The 27331-nt window shown below is 38.9% G+C and overlaps 1 protein-coding gene across 2 annotated transcripts in view; it reads left to right on the top strand.

Moving 5' to 3' along the window:
* ryk (receptor like tyrosine kinase) overlaps window positions 1-27331 on the top strand; it is a 39146-nt gene that overhangs the window by 4163 nt on the left and 7652 nt on the right. Inside the window, exons 2-14 of one of the 2 annotated variants that reach the window (XM_055054138.1) lie at window positions 7363-7484; window positions 7571-7670; window positions 9268-9396; window positions 10945-11007; window positions 11274-11415; window positions 11796-11896; window positions 14327-14410; window positions 16654-16779; window positions 20177-20263; window positions 21654-21723; window positions 22924-23056; window positions 26252-26361; window positions 26464-26623. In XM_055054138.1, coding sequence (XP_054910113.1) covers window positions 7363-7484; window positions 7571-7670; window positions 9268-9396; window positions 10945-11007; window positions 11274-11415; window positions 11796-11896; window positions 14327-14410; window positions 16654-16779; window positions 20177-20263; window positions 21654-21723; window positions 22924-23056; window positions 26252-26361; window positions 26464-26623 — 1427 coding nt within the window. The remainder of the gene's footprint in view (window positions 1-7362; window positions 7485-7570; window positions 7671-9267; window positions 9397-10944; window positions 11008-11273; window positions 11416-11795; window positions 11897-14326; window positions 14411-16653; window positions 16780-20176; window positions 20264-21653; window positions 21724-22923; window positions 23057-26251; window positions 26362-26463; window positions 26624-27331) is intronic. The other variant, XM_055054146.1, reaches the window with a different exon arrangement.

Here is a 27331-nt window from a genome sequence, read left to right as displayed (position 1 = left end):
CTCTGTTCCTTAGAAGTTAAGCCTGAAGCTCAGCCTGTCTCAGTAAGTAATGAATCACATAATCACATGATAAAATGAAATGACCTCCATCTTTTTATGCTGATGCTTAATATGGGGTATTTTTAAGGGTAATTTTGTTCACAGAAACATCGTGATCCATTGATCCATATGACTTTGTGTTTAATGCCTTGAAATTGGGCCTCTGTCTCTAATAAGCTTCTACACTTTTTGAAACTCAGCCTTGAGGAAGTCATCATAACGTGGTCCTTCTATTAACCCTTTACCAATGTTTTTTTATCAGGATTTCACTGAGAAGTAGCTGCTGTAATGAGCTCAGCAGTTCCACCAGAGTGTTTGCTAATTGCAACTGGCTAGTCTGAAGGAGCTGAGAGTTGGAGTCGCAGGGGAGGGCTGCTCTGTGAGGCGGAAGCCTGGAAACTGCAGGGGAAGTTTTGTCCTTGAAGGTCCAACCAGATGTTTTGCATAGCTGGACGGTTGCCATGGGAGATTAAAGGATTTCTCAAACATGAAAGAAAGAATAAAAGCAACACTCCATGTATGTTTTCAATAAGAGAATAACATCACAAATGATGATCAGAAAGTTGATTTTACATAATACTTCCCCTCTAATGGTGACACAACAGTTTGTTTAATCATCAGAATGCTGTCTCTTACCATCATGTGCTGCACCATCTTCTAAATACTCCAGCCTTTTGGTTTAGTTCTCAGATCCAGAAATACTCTGAATCAAACTGTCCGTGCACTTTGAACAGCTCAGGGCATGTCGGGTCCTCTCTCTCCTCCTCCTCCTCCTCCTCCTCCTCCTCCTCCTCCTCCTCCTCCTCAAGAGGCTGAAAAGCAAAGCCCAGGCTTTGAAAAAGAAGCATGATTGGCAGCAGCATTCACTTCCTTCATGCCACTCTTCAAGAATCCTCTGGCCGAACAGAGGAGCTCCTGCTTTCACATCTTTTGTCTGAGCTGCTCCCTCTTGCTTGAGGTTCTGAAAAACTGAAACCCTTTGTGTGTGGATGTGTGTGTGTGTGTGTGTGTTGTTGGCATTCTGCATCCCAACCACGTTCTTTCTCCATTTTTCATGTCAAATTATCTTGAAATGTTTCTCCTGTTCAAGTCAAGGCTGTGGAAATACTGACTAAACAGTTAAATGAGATACACAAAACTTATTTTTGTAGATTTTATTTAATAGACGATACATTTTATAAGGAAATGCATTTCCTGTTAAACTATAAAAAAACAAACAGAGTGTGTTTGTTCTTCACCATCCCTACTCGGGTTCAATATTACCCGAGTAGGGATGGTGTATTTGAGACGTCGCCTAAAGATACATTTGTGTTGACACAAACGGGCAACCAGAGGTTTTTTTAGAAATTTTTTTTTAGGAAGTCGGTTCGTATTTATGTAATGAACTGGGGAGCTCCCTCGAGAAACGTATGAACATGAATGTGGCCACTATAGTGGGACATCGGCGAACTGCAGCACTCAGGCTCGCTTGTTTTATTCCCTTGAGGCGCGTGACGAAGAAGAGAAGAAAATTGATGCGCGGCCTCTTTGAAGTGACTCAATGGAAACCACAGAAATTGGGACTGAATGTGTGTGTTTCCTCTGGCTGTATGATGCTTTTAAATGGGACCTTTTTGTAGCATCTGCTGATGCTGTTGCAGGGTTTCTGTAAATACTTAGCATTAGGCTTTGGTCAGAGGGGACTGGACTCGGTTCTGCATGTTGATTTTGATGGTTGCATCTGGTTTGCCAGAAAGCGGTGATGTCCAGATGCCAAGTTGAAAGTACGGCTGGGATTTATTTATTTTTCTTAGTTAAAATGCAAAATGTTTACAATTATTTTTACTTTGTATGCAGTATTTCAGTTAAAGAGAGACTTGATCTGTAACTCGACAGTGTTTTATTGAAAAGACTTTTTTTCATCGTTTGCTCTGATCAAGAAATTTTTCCTTTCTTCTCAGAAATACAATTACTCTTTCATCAGGAATACTGAATTTAGCGATGTGTGTTTACAGTCTTGCTCAGTATGAAATCAAACTGAAAGCAAAAAATGTTTCCTTTATTGAAAAAAGACACTCAAATTCTTTGTTGCAGCATCAGGGACCAAACTTGAAGCATTCTTAATTGCATTTTACGCGGTTGCATAAGATCATTGCAAGACTCAATCACTGTTCATATTCACGTCTCTTTTGTTTAATACATGTGGTATTTTTCCCCTCAGATTTTTCTCACCATCTCCTGTTTTCCTGCATCTCACTGAATGTAAAACATAGCATATTGTGGGATTGACACAATGGTCACTGTGAAACACATGACCACTGGGAAAAAGTTAATAAACTTGGTCTCAAATTACAATTTTGTGACATCATTTGAATTGCTTCAGCTCGAAAGAGCAAGCCTTTGTAGATACCTAGTTTGTTAAAATCTATGCAATGTATTCAGTAAAACAAGGTCTTGTTTTTTCAATATTAGAATGCATTTCCAAGGATGGCAGTAAGACCACAGGGACTATCTGGCTCATTTTATACTCTCAGGACATGTTGACAAATTTAGGAAAGATGAGTTTGGTGAGATCAACTATAATTCACTTACTCTTTGGTTATCTAGCAACATCTTGTTGAGTAATTTGCACAGCAGCAGTTTCAGGTTTCATCATTGTGCCTCATAAAACTGCTGAGAAATGAACAACAACAGTGTGAAGTGAAAACTGTGGATAAAACAGGAAAGTTCATGCCGTCAGTGTAGCAGTATGACAGATATTTAAAAAAAAACAATCAATAATTAGCTATCAACTGGTATGAGAGGTTTATATTGTAGTAGGTTTTACAGACATGTCATCAAACTCTGCTGTGAACATTATTGCAACGTGAAAAATACCAGAATTGTTTACAAAAAATAAAAAACTGATTCATTAGATTGTAAAATCTGAACCTAAAAAAGTAGTCCATGCTATTCACAGCCGGATGTTGCACCGTCAGTGATGCTGACTGAATCTCAGAGATGTTCATGTCAAAGTTTCTAAGATCCCCAGGTTCTCATCAAATGCATCCTATCTGGTATTCATATAACCCTTCATTGCAAATGCAACAGTGAGGACATCTGTCTTGTTCCATTGTCATATCAGGATAGTTTTCATGCATTCACTCTCTTCACTCTCTCAAACTTTTATCTTTGGCTTCCTTTCCTCCTGCTGCTGTCGGTTTGTTGGAGCCTCAGGCGGATCGTTTTCTGCCTTCCCAGTTATTGTGGCTTTCGAGAGAGAGGTCGGCCTGATGGAAACCTCCTGAACACTCGCAGACGGAGGCTTTTAGAGGTGGCTTGTCAGCTCTGCGCACAACTAGCTCTTTGTTGTATCTGTCCCGGACCTGACCACCTGACCACTGCCGTCTTTTGTTCTCCCCTTTCAACGTCATCCACAGCCTGTCAGAGAGCAGAACATGCAGATCGAAATGCAATAGAAAGCTGCTTTTCCGAGCTCCGATTGGTCTGTTGTTGGGGTCTAAAGCGGTCTTTTTAAGGCATCCACGTTTGCCTCATTCCATTTTTTTTACTCATGATGAGGTTTGCCACCAGGGTATCAAGTTCAGCTTTTAATTTCTGAACCTGAAAGAGAAATGAGTCATCGTTTCTCCCTGCCAACACTTAAAAGAGAAGTTGATGTGCCCTTTAGCAAACTGCTGTGAAGCTGGATAGTAGTTGAAGGCAGAAGACTGATTACACTTGGCAGCTCTCAGACATATTGTCTGAAGTTAAACCCAGTACCTAGTTAAACTCAAATCATGGTTAGGCTGATCAGGATATGAGTAGACCAGTCTAACAATGACAATTTCCCGCTGTGCTGAATGACAATATCTCTGTTACCCACTTTAAGACCGAGGGCTATAAAATCCAACCAAGTCTGATCAAACTTGCCTAATTAACATAAATTATAGGCCTAAGCTCGAACTAAACCCGCCATAATTTGAGTATGCAATGTGACGTCTCCTGTTCTTAGCTTCTGTAAATTATCTAGGATGTGTGATTGATAGGAGCAGAGCAGGGCGGAGCCAGGTGGACATCTGCACCTTGCTTTCTTTCCTTCCTGAACAGGGTAAACTGCCTGGTCCTCTGTTTGTAATAATTAGATTCACAAAACTTTATATTATGCATTTTCGTTTGCCTTTCTCTATGCTGGTGTCAACAGGTCCAGGAGCTGACACAGCAAAGATTACAAATCTGTCAGAATTCATCATCAAAAAAACAAGCAGACATTTACCACACAAACAGCGTTAGGTTTTCATTTATTGACTATTTATTTATTGAGTATTATTATATTTATTGACTATTGTTAATCGTCTGTAACCAGTCTGTAATTGATTAGCTAATTTGGGTCGCCTTTTGTTTTGTTTTTTCATTTGAGCCAAACCACTGACTTCCACAGCACATCTACATGTTAAGGTTGTCAAAGTCAAGCTAGCTCCACTGACCTACTTCCTTTGCTATTTGTTAAAAATATTAAACTGTGAAAGAAGATACCGTTGGACCTTGTTATCTCTTTGTCTTAGTGTTGAGAATTAGTAGCAAAGTGATAGATGCCTTTTTTTTATGTATCATACATACATTTGAGGTTTATGTTGACAACTTGACAGCTAAAACCAGTGGTAGTTATTGTTGTCCAGCTGTTTTTTTTTTCCCCCTCTCCCTGTAGGGCGCGGGCTCTTGCATGCATGACGTCACGTTTCAACATGTCTATAAAACAGCAGACAGCTTGCTTGCATGTCTTTGTGCTGCATAAACGTAACTGCACCTTTCTCGAGGTTTTGAGTAATTTGAAAAGTTGCTGCGGGTTCAGTTAGTTCTAAAAATGATAGTATTAAGAAATCATGTGATGTCTCCTGTGTGTCTCCAAGTCAGAGTTTGATTCACGTGTTAAATTAGCTGTGAACTGGCTAATTTCAACAACAGCTGGGGGTTTTTGTTGGTTCAAGGACCACTGGTGCTGAAACAATGATTGTATTCCTCCACCTCGGTAGCCTGAGTGTACCCAGGTGTGTCGGGAGGGGAGTTTCCCATCACTTCTATTTGAGCCTCCTCCTTTGCTGCCGCTGTAAATCACTTGACACTTGCAGAGAGAAATGGAAATGTCCGGCTCGAAACAAACTGAAACCATGACATGTCCCGGAATCCAAAACCTCATTTCCCACCGGCCATTTTAGAAGCCGGTCAGGATCTTACAGATACTGTGATGCTTTGACCAAACTTTGTAACCGAACAGCGGCTCTGTTACATGCACATTGTATTTATTCATTCATTCATTATTGCATAAAGCAGTGTGTGTGTCAGGGATCAGACTGCAGAGGTTACACTTCCTTTAGCTCAGGAACCTCTTATTCCCAGCTCTCAGCCTGTGTACACACTGACCTGCTGCTGTGTCCGTCACCTTCCATTCCTGTTTTCAGACTCTTGTCAGCTTGCCTTAATTGATAAAGCTGCTTAGGCATAAACTTGGATGGAGATCGGTATTTTCTGTGGGGGGAAACATCCTTCTCTGTTTGAAGTTGTGCTGTCCAGCTTCCTGGTTGGAAACGTTTTGAGCAAGACGGACACGAGACCAGCATGTCAGTCTTTGACCCATCATCCTGAAATATTATCAATGTGTTTATTTTAATCAATTATAACCTTTTCATACTCATCAGAAAAAAAGAAAAAGAAAAAACTGAAAATACTGAAAAAGAAGAGGACATGAAAAAGCAAAAGGGGAAAAATGACAAAATTAGTACAGAAATAGACAATATTTAAATTTGTCTGTGGCAAGAACACAAAAAAACTTTAAGTTTTCTTTGCATACAAACAACCTCATCAAAATCAAAAAAGCAGAATCTTTTCTGAATATTTTTCTAAAACATGTCTAACAATTTCCAGCTAAGACAAGTCTGTAAAAGAACATATAATCAAACCTTAAGGAATTTGTTTAGCAAATGATTTTCATACATTTTCTTAAATTTAAAGAGTAAAACACACAGTTTGAACTCCTCACTGCAACTATTCCTATCCTGAATCCCTATAACTTAAGTAAATTTATTTTCAATATTAATTTAGTGCTGATGATGGAGGAAAAAATTGGTTTAAAACTCGTAATAATTCTACAAAACGTGTGTCCTTGTTTATTAAATTTAAGCTTTCTATTTTTGTAAAAACAAAATGTTAATGAGGGGAAAAAGATATGATTTGAGTGAAACAAAGTGTCTCTGTGGGCTTGTCAGGTGCTGGTTAATGTAACGCGTGTCTCCTCTTTAGTTTGGTAAATTTATAGGAATGTCTTTGTTTGCAGCAGGACAAGACACGGGTTTGAAGCAGGCGCTCAGAGAAAGCCTGGAGGGGACTAAGAGAGGCCGGGCCCGGTTTTGATTCTTCTCTTTAAAGTCCATGTTCTGAAAGTCACCATCAAAGAGTCGTAGCGCTGCTGTTGCTGCGGCTGCTGCTGCTGCCTCAGGGTCAGAATCGGGGATTTCATCACTAAGCATTAGACTTTGATGCAAAGGGAAAAAACCCCTCAGATGAATCACTTTAGGGCTCTTTTCATGTTAATTACAAAGCATCATACGGATTTGTTTGCCTTCCTAATCTATGGTCTCCACTCTTGTGCTTTATACTAGCCCTGCTTCTTATGAGTAAAGAAACTGCTTTCCCTCACATGTTGAAGTTTTTTTTTCCTTGTACTGTACTTTTCAATAGTAGTTGCAAATCCTACATAACAAATGTTCAGCATTTTGTTTGTTTCTTTGTTTTTTGTGACAAATGGAGAGATAAAGAAGAGAGCATTCTTTAAAACATGTATTTCTAAATACAAGTTTATTGTGTGTGTGTGTGTGTGTGTGTGTGTGTGTGTGGTGTGTGTGTGTGTGGTGTGTGTGTGTGTGTGTGTGTGTGTGTGTGTGTGTGTGTGTGTGTATTTTCTAGAGCAGACATGTTCAAACTTTTTGTCACAGTGGGTTGAAGCTGTCAAGTTCAAAGTAGATGTGGGTCACAAAAATGACATATTCTTTTGGTGCATAAAAAATGGAAAAACAATTTTTTAGTTCTGTTTAATGATATTATTAATGCACAATATTTGACCAAAAACAAATAAATTAGCTTACAGATATTTTTGGCAGATTTAGAAAAGAATGCAAACATTTCCATATCCAGGTTCAGCATCATAAGGCTACCAGGGCAAAAGGGTGAAACTGGAATCTGTTTAGCCTTCCTGTTTTCTGCTGGAGGTCTTGCTCTCTCCTGATATAGAATAATGAAATTTGATTTCTAGCTATCTTTTATATTATCTTTCACTCTGTTTAAATCATCTGTAACTTGTTTGGTCCACAGGTCTGGATGCAGAGCTCTATTACGTCCGAGACGACCTGGTGAATGATTACGCTCTCTCATTCAACATGCCTGTGCCCACTGAGACTGACAGCCTTCATTTCACATGGTATTCCAGGTTAAAGGTAAGGATTCTGATCCTTATGTCCCCAACTACCTCTCTATACATCAAATATTAGTATGTTTGTTGATGTTAAGTTGTCATTTAAAGGTCGACTACCAGCTTGGATTCTTCGTGGAGAACCCTTCTGTCCTGAAGACTCCAAGGATCAACATCTCCAGGCAGGGGGAGGTTCCCCGCATTCTCTCAGGTCTATGAAACGTTCCATCTTTAGTTGTCATTTTAAAACACTTTGAAATTGCGTAATTGAAAAGAATGACCAGGATGCTCATTGTTCACTTTGTTTACCAATTTTATGTTGTTTTGAAACCTTTGCAGCTCCAGTTTTAACCATGAAAACTTGCACTTTGTAGAATTGTTCTGATTTATCATATGAATACAGATTTATTTCATAGAAATTTATAAAAATAAGGATTTGGGTTGGGATTTTTTTTGTTAATCAAAATCACTCACTTTGTGGTGTTCATTTGGAGATACTTGCAAGAAATTTGCTATATTTTCAAACAGAAATAAAACGAGGTGGAAAAAAAATAAGCCGACAAGTTCCACATACAAAACATTTCTTTTCTTTAAAGAACTTGAGTAGTTTGGCCTATGTAACCTGCCGCAGTGCACTTTAACTTGACATCAAGTAAGGCTGAGTGTAGCAGAAGTAACTAATACTGCCACCTGCAGGTTGGAGTTACAACTTACTTAAACTCAATGTCTTTTGGACATTAGCACAAAAGAAATTTCGGAATCTGTTGATTTTTGGGTACATTTCTGCAATTGTGGAATTGTGAAAACCTGGAGGGGCCGATAAATATTACTTTTAGTAGAAAAAATACTGAGCTTATAACATTTTTCTATTGATCAAAGAGAAATATTTCAGTCAGATTAAAGCACAGGTGAAAACGTCTAGTGAAAGAGAAAACTGCTGCTAAGAATATTTCAGCTGGAAGAGCAGATTACCAGGTGAGGAAGAAGAAGGTTCAGTGAAGAAGTGTTCATGATGGGGAGATCACTGAAAACTGAAACACCAAACTCTTGCTGCCACCAGTGCAGCAAGAGTTGCTGGGTGGCGTCTGGTTCTCGGTAAACAGGTCATCAGTTTGTTACCGTATCTAAGAAATGACAGACTGATATGCTACAGGACGGACAAAGATGAAGCACAAATTCCTGTTTGAGACATCTGGGAAATCATTTGTTGCAAGAATAAAATCTGAATGCTGCAGTGAGTCCAGCTCCTTGCCAACAGCCTTTCATCCTGATGCAGACCTTGTGTGGGGTAGGGGAGTTGGCTTCCCCAGAGGTTTGCCCAAGAGCACTGCCATGACTAAAGAGTGGGATTTGGTTCAGAATCACAACATTACGATGTTTGACTTGGAGTCATGAAGCTATGCTGAAACCCTGTAATCAGTTGACAACAAGCCAGTGGATAAACTGTAATCAACTCAGAGCAGCTTCAGGAAACAGAAGGTCGACATCGTCGCTCAAGATTTGTCCCGCCTATCGCACGGCGTAGAAAAGCTCCATGACTGAGACAGCAGTGGAGCAAGGTTGATTGAACCGTTTTTTTTCCAAACGATTTAGAGCTCAAACCAATAAAAAAGAAATAAATCTAAATCAGGGATCTGCAGGATGAGGCTCCTGAACCGAAAGAGGTTCTTCCACAATGGCTCCTAATGATTTTGACTCAAAAAAGAAAGAAAAGTTTTGTAGAGTCTAGTCCTCCATCATATGTATTCATTTCTCTTATCCACAGATGTTGTGTATATCATTGGCTCATGTCTGTGCTTCCTCGACAGTCTTCAGCGTGGACATTGTCTGTTCAGAAAACGTGGATGAAGAGGCGTTTGTCACCATGCAGCTCAACCTGACCAGCCAGGCCAACTTCACAGTGCTCAACTTCAAGAGGAGGAAATTGTGCTTCAAAAGTATGAATTCTGGTTCTGGTTAGAGTTGCTTATTGCAACAAAACTGAGACAGTGGAGCAGAGTCTGTTGTCTGGATGAGGTTTTTTTTTCCCCATTTCAAATAAATAAGGAATATCGTTCCCATTGTATCACAGGACAGCTGTGGTTGCATGAATGAACTGCAAACCCTTATGACCTATCATTATGTCAGATAATAGTGTGCTTGTGGGAACGGTGCGCTGTTATCGTACTCACACCTCTTGAACGCTTTATGATTTGTTTACAAAATAAACACAAACTTTAATGTGTTTTGAAGGGATTTTACATGATCCAACACCATGTTTGATTTTTAATATACACCCAGTGGTTGATTAAGGATTAATACAACTTAATAATTGAATAACCTTTTACTCCAATTCCCTTATTGTTTAGGGATATTTCCCTAAACATGTCAAACCAAAGGTTTTAAAGGAGCAGTGTTACGTAAAATAAAATGTTTTGAGCTTTTCATCATGTTACTTTAATGTTATTCCTTCACCAAAACACACCTGGAGTGTTGCTTTGATTCTTTAGTGCATGTTTGAGAAATCCTTTAATATTTAATCTGTCCAAAATGCGTAGCTAGAGCTATTTCCGCCTTCAAGACGAAGCTTCTCCTCAAAGTTGCAGCTTCAGAGCAGCTCTTCCCTGCAACTCCCCCATTCAGCTCCTTCAGACTAGCCAGTAACAATTAGCAAACACCTGATGGAACTGCATATCTGCTGAGCTGATTACAGAAGCTCAGCAGAGCTTTCACTTTATTAGTGAAACCCTGATAAAAACGTTAAACAGTTAATAGAGGAGCCATGTTGTTATGACTTACTGAAGGCAGAGTTTCAGAAACAGTAGGAGTTTTTAAAGAGACAGAGACCCAATTCCAAGGCTTTGAATTCCAAAGTCAAATTCCTTTTTAGTCATATTTGACATATGCAGCATTTGGTAGCAAATGAAGGATAGAAGGTTTCGAACGCCTCATCATTTCTCCCCCACAACATGAATCTGCCTCCACCATCCTTCCCTCCTCCCTGATGAACATTAGCAGAATGACAGCCACACCTTTGCAGTTTTTCTTTGCTTTCAAAGCTCTAATTACAGAGAGTCAACAATTAAGTTGTTTCTGAAGATTGCCTGGATTTTGTTTTGGAATGTCAGAATGTTGATCGTCAGTATACAAATGCGTCCTACCATTCAGATTTTTATTTGTACAATAAAAATCCAAATAATAAAAAGCATGTAAAATTGGGCTGATAATGTTAATCTGTGTTTCTTCTGACTTGTTGATGGATATGATTTGGGTCAAAATTGTCATATCCCTGCATCCATCGTGAAAATGTTCAAGGGGTATGAATGCTTTAGCATGGCATTGTATGCGGAGCAGATGATTTTGTTTTTCTTTACTTTTTAATAATTTGGTTCCATGAAATACATTCGTTGTATGCCTTGTCAGCATTCTGCACCTTATACCATTTAATTGACCACATTCATGTTTAATCAAATCATCTTTTCCAATCTTTCTTCTTCTTTGAACAGAAATGGACTCCAACTCAAACATTCCTGTTACTGTCAACAATAACAGCGCCACCACAGCGGGCTGTAAGTGACCGTACCTCCTTCTGCTCCAAACTATCAGAGCGAATTCTTTGAATGACTTTGAATGGAAAAACACAAAGCCATCGAGCGTTTTTAAAGTAGTGACCTTAGAGGCACTTAAAGCTCTCCTTTCTTATTCACGTTTGTGTTTTTTTTAACAAAAGCTTAATTTTTTTTTTATCACTGCCCGTCTCGCAATGTAAACTGTGTTTAATCCTCACCCAGGTTTTCTTTATTTACCGTCATCCTTTTGGGGGGGGTTTTAACAGTTGATGGCGTGCCCACGCCCACCACCTCCACCCAGGTGTTCTACATCAGCGTGAGCGTCTGCTGCATCGTCATATTTCTGGTGGCCATCATCCTGGCCATCCTCCACCTGCACAGCGTCAAGAGGGTGGAGACGGAGGACAGGTTGGAGTTTTCATCCAGTTGTGCTCATTAATGTCCTGATCATAGCAGTTAGAACTCTGATAGACACTCACCTGAAATGTATTTTATACCAAATGCTATTTAGTTTGATCCCAAATAAAAATCAAAAACTTTCAGATTTAGCTTAAACATGTTAGGTTTGTTCATTTAAAGCTGTGGTGCAAATGACTTTACTTTAAGATGTAGTTTAAGTATCTGAGCTTGAAAAACCATACTTGTTTTTATTGTGTTTCAAATATTTATTTATCTTTTGTGAAATTTTTGGATTGAATTGGATTGAAACTAGATAACAGAACCAAATCAGATTTTTTTTCCCTCTGCTCTTTGATCACCTGCATCATGTTTTCTTTCCTCTGTGTCAGTGTGAGTGACAGTGGAAGCTCACAGGGTCTCTCTCAGCCATCCACCCAGACCACTCAGTACCTGAGGGCCGACACGCCAAACAACGCCGCGTCTGTCACCAGTAAGGTGTTCTTGCTCCATCTGCATTGTGTGTATGTGTGTGTGTGAGACCAGATGCATTTGCCGTTCACACCGTTATCCTCAACATTAGATTAGATTAGATCCATAACTCTGTGCGGCGTGCTATTTATTTATTTTGTTATACTGTCGCCCTGCCGGCATCTGCAAGCGGCAGATGCTTTTCCAAATCTAATAGTCAACTGAATAACACAATTAGCCTCACTCGGTATCATATGATGACGAACGCAGCCGCTGCCGAGGTGTTTGTCTTTCTTTTTGTGGCTGTCAGCCCTGTGACCTCCTCTGCTCTGTGTGGTGTGTAAATATCAGCACCATGTGCTTTGCATCAGGCAGTGGTTGATGGAGGGAGGAGGAGGCAACCTTTCCATGCCGGACATGGCAGAAAGTGATCAAACACCTAATTGATGCGATTACAGAACCTGCTGGGAAAGGTAGACTTGTGTTAACAAACTTAAATGCTACATATAAACAAAACAACCCTGAACTTTTCTGAAGCATTGGATTTGGTCCGTTTGAGCCCAGATGTGATGAGCTCTCACTGGTTCTGACTGAGGATGTCTGGAACTGTTCAGTCCCTCTGCTAATACAAACCTCTGTGAAGTTCATCGTATTAAAGGGCGCGGGGGGGAACGCCATTAACTAAAGACTTGCCTCTTGACACCTTTAATTCATTAGGTGGGTTTTAATGAGGTCAAAGTTCAGACACTGGTGAACTCTTTGGGGTTTTTTTTTTTGTTCCATTTCATAACCTCTAGTCTCTTTCATCTTCTAAGCGTTTTCTTTTCCCCACTCCTGAGAAACACGGTTCTAAGCTGGATTTAGGAATTGACCCTCGCCACATTAATGTTTCCTCTGATTTATTTATCTGTTGACCATCACTGGTAATAAAACTGTTGGCGTTTTTGGCCGCGAGATACATGACAGCGGTCGTATTTTGTTTTTTCTTTTTGGTTTTGGATGTTTTCCGGATGGATAATTTGCTGCAGGTGCCTTAGTGCTCTGAAGGTCAGAATTATTTGATTTTCCATTGTGGATCTCACCAGATAATGTGCAGTGCCAAAGTTTCTACTCTCTTTGAACTTTGTTTTTTCTTATTTTGCAGCCACACCTTTCAATGTATTTTGCTGGAATTTAGTAAGGCATAACTGTGAAGTTATTCTGATGCCCCGTAATAAAGTCTAGCACAACTTAGGACCTTCAGAAGTCAGCGACGATAACAGTAGGCCTTAATTAATTAATTTATTTATTTATTTTTTTGGCGTTGTTGTTGATTTGAATAACTAAACTCGACCACAATGTGACTTCTGTGTGAACAGTTTGCTACAACAAAACGACCTGCATGCACAGAGAAACAGTGTAGACGTCACACAACAGTGCAGTGTTTACAGAAGGATTGGATTTGAAAGTTTATTCAGAAATGGCAGCCAACGGAAGGAAGTTAGTGAAATGGGAACAAAACCAATATCAATGGTCTTTTGTGGTGCATTGACTACAACTTCTTCAGAAAAGTCTGTTTCAATGAGTGGTCAGAACTAAGAATGGTGGGGTTGTGATGTGATGCGCTTCAATGACACAAATGTCTTTCATAAGTTCGTAAATATAATTTTCAGCCGTTGTTTACGCCCCAATTTTACCGCGTTTGGCTTCTTCTGGTGCAGAATTGAGGCGCAAGTCTCACGTCAAAAATCGGATAAAATGCAGTGTGTCCGTTCAGACTGCAGATGCTTTAAAAACATCGGATACGTATTCATGTGGAAGTGGCATAGATCTGATTTATTTAGTTGGGGAAGAGAGGAGTGAAAAGGTGGGTATTAGGCCGTTCAGACTGCTGGAAAAAAGTCAAGAAAAAAGATTTGGGTCACATTTGCCTGCTGCATGTTTGTAGCTTTAGCTAGAAAATATTCAGTTGCATGTTGGGGATTTATTCTCTGTATAAATGCAGCTGTTCAGTGAAGGCCTTGGTTTGTTAGAAATCTTTAGTGAATCTTATATAAGATGAAACGTGACTCTTTTATCCTCTATCCTTGTTTGTTACACATGAGTTGATTCAGCCCTGCAGAGGTAAATCACCTGTTTGATTAACTGGAATGATTTAGTTTGTCATGTTGAGAACCAGAGATAAAATGTCTATCATTGATCCATCACCGCCCTCTTGTGGGTTAACTCTGCATTTCACCTTTTTGCCTTCTCTCTCTGTCTTATACCAATACATTAACCCAGAGCTTTATAGTGAAATTCACCCCAGCATGCATAGTTTAATAAATATATAAGGAAACTGAAAATTAGATGCATTTACATCCATTTATCTGTTCAGGTGCCGTTGTAATTTGTGTGAGCAATCCTTGTAATTGCTTATTTCTCCCTTTCTTTCTCCCTCCTTCCACTCCCTACTTTCCCCTCCTGTCATTAGACAATCACCCTGGCTCTGCACCCATTCTCCAGCTTGCTGCCTCCTCCTTCCAAAACCCTGGTGCTCCCCCTCATGAAGCCAAAAGTAAGTTCATTAGGAAGAGGAATCAAAACACTACGCTACTGACACACTTTTACCAACTCCAACAAATGCTCCCTCAGGGCTTCAGGCACTCAGCTTTGCTTGGATGAAAAAAAACAAAAACACTCTGAAAAGTCTTAACTTTTTTTTGTGTTTTAGTTTTTAATAATGTGAGAAAGTTCTGATGACATCAGGGCACCAATGGACATCCAAGAATAAAGATCTGTTCATTTAATTTAAGGATTCACCAATCAAACCAATGTCTCAATTTTATAAAGTTCTGACCTGCTGCTGCTTAGTATTAACAAGATTCAAATGATTTTTAGGCCAAAAATGTTTGTTTTTGTAAAAACTGACCCAGGTCACAGCGTTGTCTCCTGCTGCATTGTTGAAATTACGCCAACTCAGCGAAAACTTCCTGGATGTAACAAAGACGAGGTGATTTTAGAGGTGGCGTTTGAATTTCCCCCCTGATAGACCAAGTAGACTCTATCTTCACTCCAAGATGCTGCCATCATTTCTAAATCCTGCGTTTTCCATAACTGAGCTCTAAAGCTCAAAAGGAGAAAATAGATCACCTTTGCTGCACCTTTTTCATCCTTCCTGTTACCTGCTGCAGTGTCACACCATGTTGCAGCTGACATTCTGACTAATTCATATGCTATGATGCCATTTGTCCTTCCTCTGACTTCATTTTTAAAGTAAATCAGATATGATTAGATTTGAACACCTGGGAAAGATAACTATTAAAAAAATCCAAAATTAGCTACTTCTAATTTGCTGCTTGTAATTTAACACATGTGTAGAAAGGACACACTTAGTTACGCCTGAAGTGATTAAACATGATTAATCAATTATTGAAATAACCGTCAAGTAATTTAGTAATTGATTAATCGATAATTGGAGAATACAAACTCAAAAAGAGACCATTTGCTGGGAAAAGACACTGAGAGCAGTAATTAAGCCAAAACCGGCCAAAATCTATTTTAAAAATAATTAAGTTTTTCTCTCAATCTGTTTTACCCAGAATTATTGATTTGGATCTTTTAATGTGTTTCTAAAATTGTATTTAAAACAAAACCTTGAGGTTAAATGAAAAATCTCCGATATGTGGCTTCATCAGAATAATTGATCACTAAATAATGTTTAGTTGGAGCCCCACACTCACTGTAAGGGGTTCATGTATAAGAACAGATTCAGAATTACTTTTGCAGCCCTGTTTCTCGGTTATTGTCAGACCTCAAAACCCTTTTTTCTGAGAAGCCAACAGTGTTATCCTGTTTTTTCCTGCATAAATCATACATTTTTCAGGGAAAACTTGAAAATGTTGACAGAGCAAAGAGAAAACAGAAATCCATCCCTGACATACTTTATTGTCCGCTTCCAATTGCCTCAACTTCAACCCTCCTGTCCAGTGTTTGTTTGTTTTTGGTCTTGTGCCTCGATTTGACTCCACATTTGTTAACTCCTCCATGCAACAAGGTTGAAATGAGTGTTGATGTTGTGGCCTTTAGGGGGCAGCATCAACCTGTTTTTATGAAGTAAAATGTTAAACATTCTTCTCAATATCAAGCAAAGTCTTACTGTCAGACTTTCTTAGATCAGCTTTCAGGTGTTATGTCTACATAAATCATCTGCTGTTGAATTAGTTTTAGTCCACTTTTGTTCTGGTCAGTTTACTGTAAGAGTTGATCTAAAATACAGTCCTTTGTGAATCACTTCAACTCATTGTAATATGATAGATTAATGCAAAGTAATGCCAAGGAATGAAAATGGTTTTTCATATAAAATTTGAACATTATGGCGTGTGTTTTTTCAACGCCCTTCAAATAAAACCCAGTTTTCAGAAACAATTAAAGTCTAGTTTTTCAAATCTCTGTAGTTCAGGCTGGTGGAGCAGATTGAGTAGTTTCAGGCTGCAGATGCAAAGATCCTGAAGATGAAACGTTTGCCACTTTCCTTGACATGTAAACGGTGTGGGGAACAGGGTAGGCCTGCAGCTAATGACAGTGCAGAGATTGGGGAAGATTATGCAACAACAGTGCTGTAATACAGGACTTTGCATGAGCTGGCTGATATGCAATATGCATGTCAGGTACAGCACGTCTTCCTGAGTCTGTTTCTTGTAATCGCTGGAATTTATTTGAATTATAGCAACTGCCTCAGCGATCCAAGAGAAAAGTCCACCAAGTTCTGTGAACGCTGTAATGTTTGTGCAATAAGAATATTTCTCTTTCCTTTCACAGGTTACCCTTCGCTTCGAATAGAGAAGAATGACCTGAGGAGTGTGACGTTAATGGAGGCCAAGGCGAAAGTGAAGGACATCGCCATCTCAAGGGACAGAGTCACACTGCGAGACGTCTTACAGGAAGGTATCCGTCTCATAATCCCAAGAAGTTAGCCTTTCACTGAAGCTATTCAAGCCTTAAATAGCGTCTAAGTGCTAAACATGTAGCTGCAGCACAGACGTCCCCAGTGATGACGTCAGCCAGTCCACATTTCTAAAACACTTTTCTCTGCAACACCTGGAAGCTGAATGAGTACAATAACACTGCACCAATATGAAGGTTGAATAACCTAACAGCTTGAAAACAACATCGATCTGTTTTTGAGCTCGTATGTCTATTTATTCAATAATTATCAGTGGAAGTTGGTTTTGAGCTGAAAATATTTCTTATTTTGTCTATAATGTTATATTAGAATGCAATTAACTACGATTAATTAATTACAGACCCTGCAGTTAACTCAATTTGAAACATTTGAATCAAGTCCGACTTGTGCTTTAGCCATAGAGGTTAAACTACAGGCAGAAATCAGATGGTGAAATGTAACTAATGATTTATAACAAGGTAGATAGAGCATCCTCTGTGCAGATAGGGCTGGATTGGTTTAGCAATCCAGATTGTTTTCAAAAAGTGAGACAAAGCAAAAACAAAACTCTTAAGCAGTGGAGTACTTAGAAATCTGTAGCACATAAACTAACATGGATGTGAGGGAGACAAAAGCTTTCTAACTAAACCAACACAGCTCCGCTCTATAAACACATTTTTAGCTGTTAAAATGTTGAAATGAGTGAATTTTATGTATGGAGAATCACAGAATCCACTCAGGCTTATTATGCAGCACACGGCCTGCCAGAATTGAAATTACTATGACAGTTGTTGACGTTCTCTGCAGGGGATGAGCGTGCCTCATCAGATCAGTGTTGGTGAATGCTTGCCAGGAACAGTATGTAACACATTGAAGGGGGTGTAGCGTCCCGGTTGAATGGATGGTCTCTCAAACTGATGGTTCACAATGTTTATTGAATGCCTTTTTATTGTGAACACACCGTAAGAGCTACAAAACATACAAATACAATACATTAATAACTCAAACAGTGTTGTTTTCACATTTTACTTTAACATATTAATCCTTTTTCTTACATTCTGTCATTAAACCTTCTGTCATGAAATAAAACGCAATATATTAACTGTTAACGGTTAATTAACGAATATTAATTAACCAACCGTCACACCCAAAGCAAATTACACGTTTTACAGTAAAACTAAACATATATTTACATATTAAAAACTCTCACCTTGTTCCCCATCAACCAAGCGCCAACCAACTGACTGTCTATACTCTAATCTGAACCACTCCTTCATTAGCTTTACTCCAACCTGAGCGCTCTCTCTTTCTGTGTGATGACCAGCAGTTAATTGTCAGTTAATTGTCTAAAGTTGGCGTCACACTTCACCACTCTTCCGTTTCAAATTCTTTCAAAATAAAAGCATAAATTCTTATGTTAACAAATATTCGTTTTTAAATGAGGAAACACAAAATACTAATAAGGTCATTTACAGGGGGGGCATTGACGTTAAAGTTTCAAACGTTTCTTCAGCTCAGCAGAAATGCAATCACAGCTGATTTTGGCTTCAGTTTCATCATGTTGCTGCAGTCACTCTGTTCACAGCGTGTTCATGGGATGGTTATTATCGTGAACTTCCCTTTCTGGACATCAGCCCTATCTGGGCTGTAGTTATGATGCATGAATCACCAGAAATGTACACAACTCAATCCACTACAAGTCTGTGGGAGTTGTGTGGGTTTTTTTTTTCTTCATCACTTCTGTTTTAAATGTGATGTGGGAAGTAGACAGTGTTCAGATCAGCTTTTGGCTTTCCTGTAAATGAACAACAACCAAAAAAATGTTTTAAATTTTAAATTCATTTCCAGTCATTTTCTTTTTAGTGAAATTATGTGGCGACTTTCACTTAACTCCGAAATATACAGATTTTTTTTCCCCTAGTCCCCAAATAAGAAATCTTATGCACGCTTTATAAATCTGAAATTCACACTAAACAGAGAATATTGGCACCCAGTTTCTTAGTGTAATGTCGTGTGTCTGTGTGTGATGCGTAGCTGTGTGCACTTTTCTGTAATCAAGGCTAAAAGGCTCACAAAATGAACACTTTAAAATGCTCTGGAATGTAGACAAGGGTGACATTTTGCAAACATTTTTTTCATTTACCTATTTATTTTAAATTTCCCTCATTAATAATTTTGGTTTTTAATTCATTAACACCGGGGTCTCAATTTGCAACTGAAGAACAAAAAGGGACAACTTTAGAACAAGAGAATATTTATCAAACTATTTCTGTCATTCTTTGTGGTTTCTTTGCATGAAAACACCCAGAAAAAAAATTCACCCTACCCCCCCCCAAAAAAAAGCTAAAGCTAGCATTTTCTTTTTGTTGCGTTTACATTGTAAAACATTTCTAAATTCCTCAGCATTTTTGGACAACCTCTGGATTCTTTGTCTTCTGCATTTAACAAACATTTTGTACATGACGAATTATTTATTTATTTACATTTTGCTTTCGTCTTACAAATAAAAACAAAACTTTCCGATACTGGGAACATCATTCCAGAAAAAAAATTGTTTAACACAGTTTTTCACTTTTTTTCTTCATACACTTCAATCAATGCTTTTCATTGTAAACACAGATTTCTCATCGTGTAGCAACATGCTAATTATCCCAGAACTGTTACTTGCCAATGGCTTCACAGATTTCCACAAGTAAATAAAGCTTCTCATCAATTTGCTCTGACATGCATGTAATCTGAGTGCTTTGTTTTCCCTTAACTTTTGTTACATTTTGGAATAGAACAACCACAGACGCCTCACTAAATCCACATAAAACTCTTGACAATTTTAGCTGCCACATGACAAAATGTGGAGAGAGAAAAAAAAGTTTGAGAAGTCTTGAATAATTTAACAATGGACCATAGAAATCAATTACTGGCAGTCAAAACACAAGACTCCAAATATGTGACATGCAGGGCTGAAGGGTGAAGGAGCCTGCAGGTCCAGACAGGCTTGATGAAGACGGTGCAGAGGGGGGAGGGAGACACTTAAACTCTAACCCTGTTCTCCAGCTCATTTTCCTGTTGAGACTAAGGCTCAGTTTGCCCCCAGGCTGCCATTTGTTTTCTAAGTTTATGTAGATGGTTTATGCTCCAAAATGGCCTCCGAAATGTCCCCAGGCGGCGATGTAACATTGAGATAATGTTACATCGCTCACATCCCCCTGTCTTCCCACCGTTGTTTCTTCTCGCCACGCCGTGCGCATTTCTGCACCGTCCTAAGCGATGAAAGATCCAGTTTTTCAGTTTTCAGCTAAACTCGAGCCAAAGCCTGGTGAGGGAGGAGACCTTTCAGTCGATGAATGCGACGCCCCTGGCCTCCCTGCTCCCATTGAAACCCCTGTGGTTTGTCTCTGTCAGGCACGTTTGGCCGCATCTTCCACGGAGTGTTGCTGGATGAAAAGGACCCCACCAAGGAGAAGCAGGTCTTTGTGAAGACGGTGAAAGGTATGTGCTGACTAATGCCGTTTTCTACAAACAAAGTGGGCAGAAAATGAGTCAAACACGTGCTGATGGGAGATTTTGAATAACATTTTCTGCCATGAAATCTTAGAGCAAGTGTATGAGCATCTCTAAATATACAAACATCATCCAGAGACACCAGCTTCACTATAAAGCATAGTAATGGTAGCATCATGGTGTGGGGTAAAGATGGTTTCACTGGAGTTACATCCGGGTTGTAAACCTGGCAATCACAGCATAACCAGAATAAAACACAAATTGCTGATGAAATGCATTTGTTTGGGTGAGAGAAAAGCAAAAGTTCAGATTAAATGTTGATTAAATGTTTGATTAAAAATCCCACATTTTGCAGATTTTTTATTTAACCTCTGAAGCTTATTTTATACAACATTAGTAATACAATAGAAAGCACACATAAATAATTATTCTAAAAAAAATAAATATAAAAAAAGAACAAATACTTTATTTCTTAAAATGCAATAAGAGCATTCCTTATAAATATAATAAATAAGGGCTTTTTTAAAGAATTTGAACCTGGTAAAGCTAAAACTGCTGTTTTTGGAGTTGTGGGTTAAAAAAGGGGTTTCATCTTAAATTGTACAATTTTGGCTTTATTACTGCTCTGAATATTTTGACTTTTAGCAAATGGCTCCCAGTTCACTCCAGTGAACAATTAATCTGTTACTAAATCAGCTGACAATTATTTCAGTAATTGATTCACCACGATTAATCCGATTAATCGTTTCAGTCGTAATCTTGTCAAGTAAATGCTGCGTTTAACGTCTTGTCTTCTTTACGAGCAAATCCTGGGGATCCGCTGCACACCCGACGCAGTATCGGGACAGAATTAGCCGCTGCGAACCTAACGGATTCAGCAGAAACCAGATCTGCATCCAGTCCAATAAATGAAGAGTCCGGCTGGACAGTAAAAGACTCTGAAGTCATTTTCATGCTGCAAGTTTGCATGACTGAGAGAGGGCTGGTGCTCCGAACAGCTTCTTTGTCAGCGGCATGTGTCAGCTTTCTCTACCAGCTTCCTCTTGACCTCTCCGTTCTCTAGTGTTTACTCAGAGTGGGGTGGATACCACTTTGTGAACAATATCCCCACTACCAGTTATGACTTTGTTAAAAAATTCTTGCTTCCGTCTCATGTACCCCTTGGGAAGGGAACAATAAGTACCAGGCGAAGCCAAAGCTGCAGACACTGATTAAAACCTGGCACAGGTCAGCTTCCCTCTGAAGTTTCCCATTACAAGAACTGTATCCTTTCTGCAACAGAACGGATACATTTATTAAAATAAAGTTTTTTTTCACTGCTGTAATTCTCTTTACAGATGACTTGATGTTTCCTTTTTTTTGTCTGGTTCTTTCTCAGATCATGCCTCAGAGGTGCAGGTGACCATGATGCTCACAGAAAGTTGTAAACTTAGAGGACTTCATCATAGGTAAGTAGGAGCAGCCAGGAGGAGTTTTAATGTTTTTGCTAAAGTAAAAAAAAAAAAATAATCATAAGGTTACCATATATGTGCAAAAATATGAAGTGAATCCAATTTCACTTTGTGCTTGTAAAAAACTTTGCTTTTGTTATTGTCGTTATTTACAGTTATGTGGAAAAGGCAAGTACACGCGTTTTAGAGCATTTTTTTTTTGCTGTCCTGCATCAGAAATCATTTGTACATATGTATTATTGTCACACTTATAGATTCTCAGTATTTTCTTCTGTGTACTCCGGTAGCCAAACTATGACATTTCATTGTCAAATTCACTGATGTTTCTTTGTGCAATAGCAATAAAGTAAATAGAACAATTATTCAAAAGGAGAAAACATTGACGACAGCTGCTATTCTGCCAGTGAGTTGACATCCCAGTAAATCCTCCCATAAAGATCAGATAATGACTGCAAAGTATTTTTTAGAAAAGGTAAAACAAAAAAGCCAAGAGCTTTTTTCTTTGGCTCTGCAGAAATCAACCATTCCCTCCACAAGTCTTAAATTTCATTCACAATAATCTTATAAAGGTCTTTAAAAGTCTGAAATCTGACTTGGTGAAACCTACTGAAGACCCAGTGTTAGGCTATATGTATTCTTATCAGTAAAACATTTTCTAGCAACACAGTTTCAGTTCACTTCCTGTGGTCATCTGTTTGTTTTAAGGCTGGTGGAGGAACACCGCTGTTCTTACACTCCGCACCCTTCTGATGGTGTCAGAAGGGTGCGGACCATTTATGGTGTCAGAAGGGTGCGGAGTGTTGACCTTTTCCTCATACTTTGCCACAACATTTGAGAATAAATAATTTAAAAAAACCTAACGGCAACAAAAGCATAACACAAAACCCATAAAATGAGGAGTTGGACGTTTTATTCCTGCTGGTCATTTTCTTATTTCCTTCTCCACTGACTCGGCTTATAGCAGCTTCAATATTTTACAAGCTTACATGTTTCTCACTAAGATGCTTTCATGTTCCTTCTGTGCTTCCTCTTTGTTGCATTAGCGGTCAGCACATTCATAATTTCCCCAACACGTCCACCCCTTCAATGGTTTGGATGACCTCAGTTGGCAGTGTTGTTTTTTTATCTATCGTTCCTCCACACTCGCAGTAAATCTGCTGAGTTATTCACTGTCTCCATTGTTCTACCTTTCTTTAGAAACTTGCTCCCAATATGTCACGTGTGTACAGAGGAGGGAGAGAAGCCCATGGTGCTGCTGCCCTTCATGGCCTGGGGCAACCTCAAGCTCTTCCTACGCCAGTGCAAGCTAGCTGAGGCTAACAACCCTCAGGTGAGGCGTTTGTTCACAGCAGCTTTAAGCTGCTTGAAATAATGATGATGATATGTGGAAGTAAGTACAAGTCGTGCATGACTCCACACCAAGGTTATTATTCCTAACCAAACTGAAAAAAATACGTATGGGTCTTGCAATACGATTTTTCACCTCACAGTGCGATACAAACATCTCAGATTTGGTTAATGGCTGATATAGATATTGGCTCGACACGATCCCAGCATGATTTATCCATACTTTTGTAATTCATTTTGTTGCCTGGAATGCTAGAAAAGGCGTTACCGAGTGATATTACGCTAACAGAGAACAATAGTCAACAACAACAATAAACAGATGCTCATTTTTTGGCTAATAATTTCAAATTTTTCTTTTGTTGAGTATTCATTAACAAATCTTTGTACTCATAATGGCAGGACAATACGTTGACTTTTTTGAATTCCTCACCAAAAAAATGTAATCAAAAGTAAAAACAGTGTGCCTTCAGTCAGAGGCTTCTTCACAATTGCTGTAATACAGACTGCTACAGGTCTATATTAACCCAGCTATTGAAATTCTTCAATAAGAATATGAGTTGCAACAACATGTAATTTAAGCATTTTTTTATAGAATTGGATTGACAGTCTGAAAAATCTAAATCTGCTCCTGCAGATATAACATAAACTAAACTTGTACTAGACAATATTTAAACAATAAAAACTAGCAAACTAACTCTAAAAGCAAAGCAAAAAAACAACTGCATTAGTCAAAAAAAAAAGTCGCAACTAAATTATAATGAAACATCCAGAACTATACAAACCCTCCAGCACACTGACACATCTGATATGATAAAAGCTCCTAAATTAGACGTTTCAGGCTCCATCCAAGTGTCAAGACTGAAAAGCATGTTTGTGTTTCTGCAGCAATCACCACAAAAGTAGCAGCGACAGAAACTACTGTTCACACCTTTATCACAAACACTGTTTATATAGCCTTAAAGCTCGGGGGCAGAGATTTTCACTGCGTTCGTACAGTCAGGCTTTTGTGTAGCCAAACCTGTGACTCTGATCCAGTTGGCAAATGTCCAGCTCAGATCCAAGCACTCAATCAGCTCCATAATACAGTTTTAGCAAACATTTTGCAATCACAAGATGAAGCTTGCCATCTGTTTGCATTAATCAAAAGCCCTTTGTGAAGGTTCAAGCAACACATACATTTGCTCTCTCATTTCACTGTGTGCTTTTGGCACCTAAAGGAGACAGATACAGTTTTCTGCACTTCTTTTGTTTTTCCTTCTATACAAAACTATAAACTTTCACTAGTTTGACGGTTGACCCTGTCTTCACCCTATGCCATTTATCATTTAAACTAAATGTTATGTGTAACTTATAACATTTTTATTCTCACTGTCGGACATAAAATCGCAATAAACCTTCCTGTTTAAGACTATATTAAATAACTTTGCTCAGTGACCAAATTATGATTTCGTTGAGATTTTTACTGCAACAAAACGCAGAAGATTAAGATTACTGCCTTTAAACAGTTTAAGAAACCTTGTTTCTGAAACGGTTTTTTATTTAAGTCCTTTTCTATCTAGCATTCCAGGACTTAAACAAGAAAGTTTCTAATTTAACTTGTTTCATTTAAAGGCACAATTTAAATCAAACTGGTAACTTTTAAACTATTCAACCAAAGCAGGTATTTAAACTAAATGTTGATTGGCTACCCTTAGTAGCTAATATTTCACTCGTCTTTGTGGGCTGTTTGAGTTTTCTTTTTTTTTTTTTTTTTTTTGGTTAGGTATGATTTATTTTGGTTTCATCTCACACTCCCTTGTGTATTCTGATAGGACATCAAGGAAAATGCACTATGTGTGTGTATATATGCATTTCTGAGCCAAGGATTCATTTAATTGTACTACATGAAAATAGAACTGCACCCTTGGACATGTGGCGTTGTCATTACTGAGTTTCTTTGAAGGAGTCATCATCTTCTCAGCTGTGGTGGACAGTCATGCATGTTAAAGGAACAAACACACCCATGCACTTCACAAGTAGCATAGTGCAAAAAAAAAAAACAGAAGAAAACAATTTCTGCAATTTCTCAGAAACAGAAGAAGTAAAAACAGCAAAATTGAGTTCTCCAGTCAGTGGTGTTGAAATGTTTTTGCAATATTCCTCAAAATCTCCAAGTAAATTTTTCTTTACTGATTAAAATCGCTAGATAATATTATGGTGAATTATTTTCTTTTCACCTGTTCAAGAAACCTTGAACAGGTTCAACAAAAAAATTAAAAGTGCTTGATCAGAATGAAACAAAGTAGAAAAGAACATTATTGTTTACCTGTAAAGGGGTGTCTGGTGTTTGTCTAAATAAAAGAACGGTGTGGCATTTTCTAACCTTTTTTGTCCATTTATAAAATGTTTGAAAACACTTTATTTAGCTTAAAGAACGTGTTTTTCAGTAAAAAAAAAAGTTGCTGGTTTGTATCTCTACAATTTCATAAAACCAAAAAAAGTTAAAAGTCTTAAGTATCAAAAAAAGATCCATTAACTTTGCAACAGAATAATGAGTGGATCACATATTTTTTCACTCTTATTCTTAATCTCCTCGTTCTGTCTTTCTTAATCTGACTAGGAATTTAGGAAATCGTGCCATGTCACGTTTGTTAGTCATTAAGACAGATAAGCTGTGCTGGTTTGTTTTGTCTTTTTCAAACCCAAATATTTCAGGGAGATATTCATCTGAGATATTACAGTGACCCAAAGCTAGATTTTAAAGCAGAATATGCAAGAACTTGTTCATTTCTGAAGCTTAATGAGTTCTGAAAGAGCTGTCTGCAGAAAGTGTGACTGGGCTGCCACAGTCCATGAGACCAGGTCACTACATGTGTCAGTCTCATGGACCTCCCTACTAAGGTTGCAGATCATTAAGGGAAATGCTTATTTAGGGTAATCTGAATACAAAAACACATACACAATAATTATGTGCCGAGACATGCTTTTGAAACATTTTGAAATATTAACTGGAGCAGTCTCAACATGCATGTGGCGCTCATCTTTGACCCATTGCAAAGGAAACACAGGAAGTTCCATACACGTCATATGTTCCACCACATTAAAGTCCCATCAGCTGTGCTTCGTTCTCCCTCTTGAGTTCCTTCATCTCCCTCTCAGCTGCTCGTTGTCACTCTGTGCTTCTCCCATTTCCCGTCAGGCCATCTCTCAGCAGGACCTGGTTTACATGGCCATCCAGATCACGTGCGGAATGAGCTACCTTGCTCGCAGGGAGGTCATCCACAAAGACCTCGCTGCTCGGAACTGCGTGTAAGTGGCAACAATTGTCCTTGCTGATTCCCAGTATGCTCCACTTTTGTTTGTTTTTTGGGTCGGGGAATGCCTATTCCCTCCCTTTCTGCCCCCTGACAGGATTGACGACAACATGCAGGTGAAGATCACGGACAACGCCCTCGCTAGGGATCTATTTCCGATGGATTACCACTGTCTGGGGGATAACGAGAACCGTCCCGTCCGCTGGATGGCCCTGGAAAGCCTGCTCAACAACGACTTTTCCAGCGCCAGTGACGTGGTAAGAAATCCACCGGCAGGTATAGCGTTTCCTGTCATGAGGGTTTTAGTTTATTTTCAAGAAGCGTGAGGCTTTGAGGACCCATCCAGGAAACGGGATCAATTGTGTTCTGGGCATTCTTTTGATAGTTGCTCATGGCTTTAAAAAAGGGGAAGGGAGGCGCAGAAAGAGCCCACCATGTGTTTCTGGTGCTCCCCTCCTTCCTGTTTAAAGATGGTAAGTAGCAACACTTAGCAGATCCACAGAGACTTTCACTCCAGCCAGATGCTCACTTCCATCCTTCAACATTCCTCTTATGGTCATGCTGCTCCATGGCGCTTACAGTTTATAGAAGCTCAGCTTTACCAAGCAGCTGAGCTTCTGGGGAAGTCCTTACAAGTCCCTCTGCATCAGTTACACACATCCAGTACATTCTCTGTACCTTTACACCACTGGGTTTCACACAACACATTGGAAGATGGATGCGATGACAGAGTTACTGCCATAGTGTTAAGAACTTGCTGGAAATGTTTGCAGTGGCCGTAAGCAGTGATGTAAGAGCAGGCTTTATGGTGTATGTCATCACCGCGCTCTGAAGGAGTATTCTAAACCATCTTGTACAACTTGACTTTTTTTTGGTGCTGATTTTATATTTACATTTTATATTTTATCTTAACTCTTCTTAACCCTGTAAAGCCCAATTCTTTGAAACTGGAGCCTTTATTGGTC

This window comes from Poeciliopsis prolifica, unplaced genomic scaffold, assembly GCF_027474105.1.
Source record: "Poeciliopsis prolifica strain line A6 unplaced genomic scaffold, Auburn_PproV2 SCAFFOLD002, whole genome shotgun sequence".
NCBI classification, from domain to species: Eukaryota; Metazoa; Chordata; class Actinopteri; order Cyprinodontiformes; family Poeciliidae; genus Poeciliopsis; species Poeciliopsis prolifica.
This window is presented reverse-complemented; position numbering and strand designations above follow the sequence as displayed.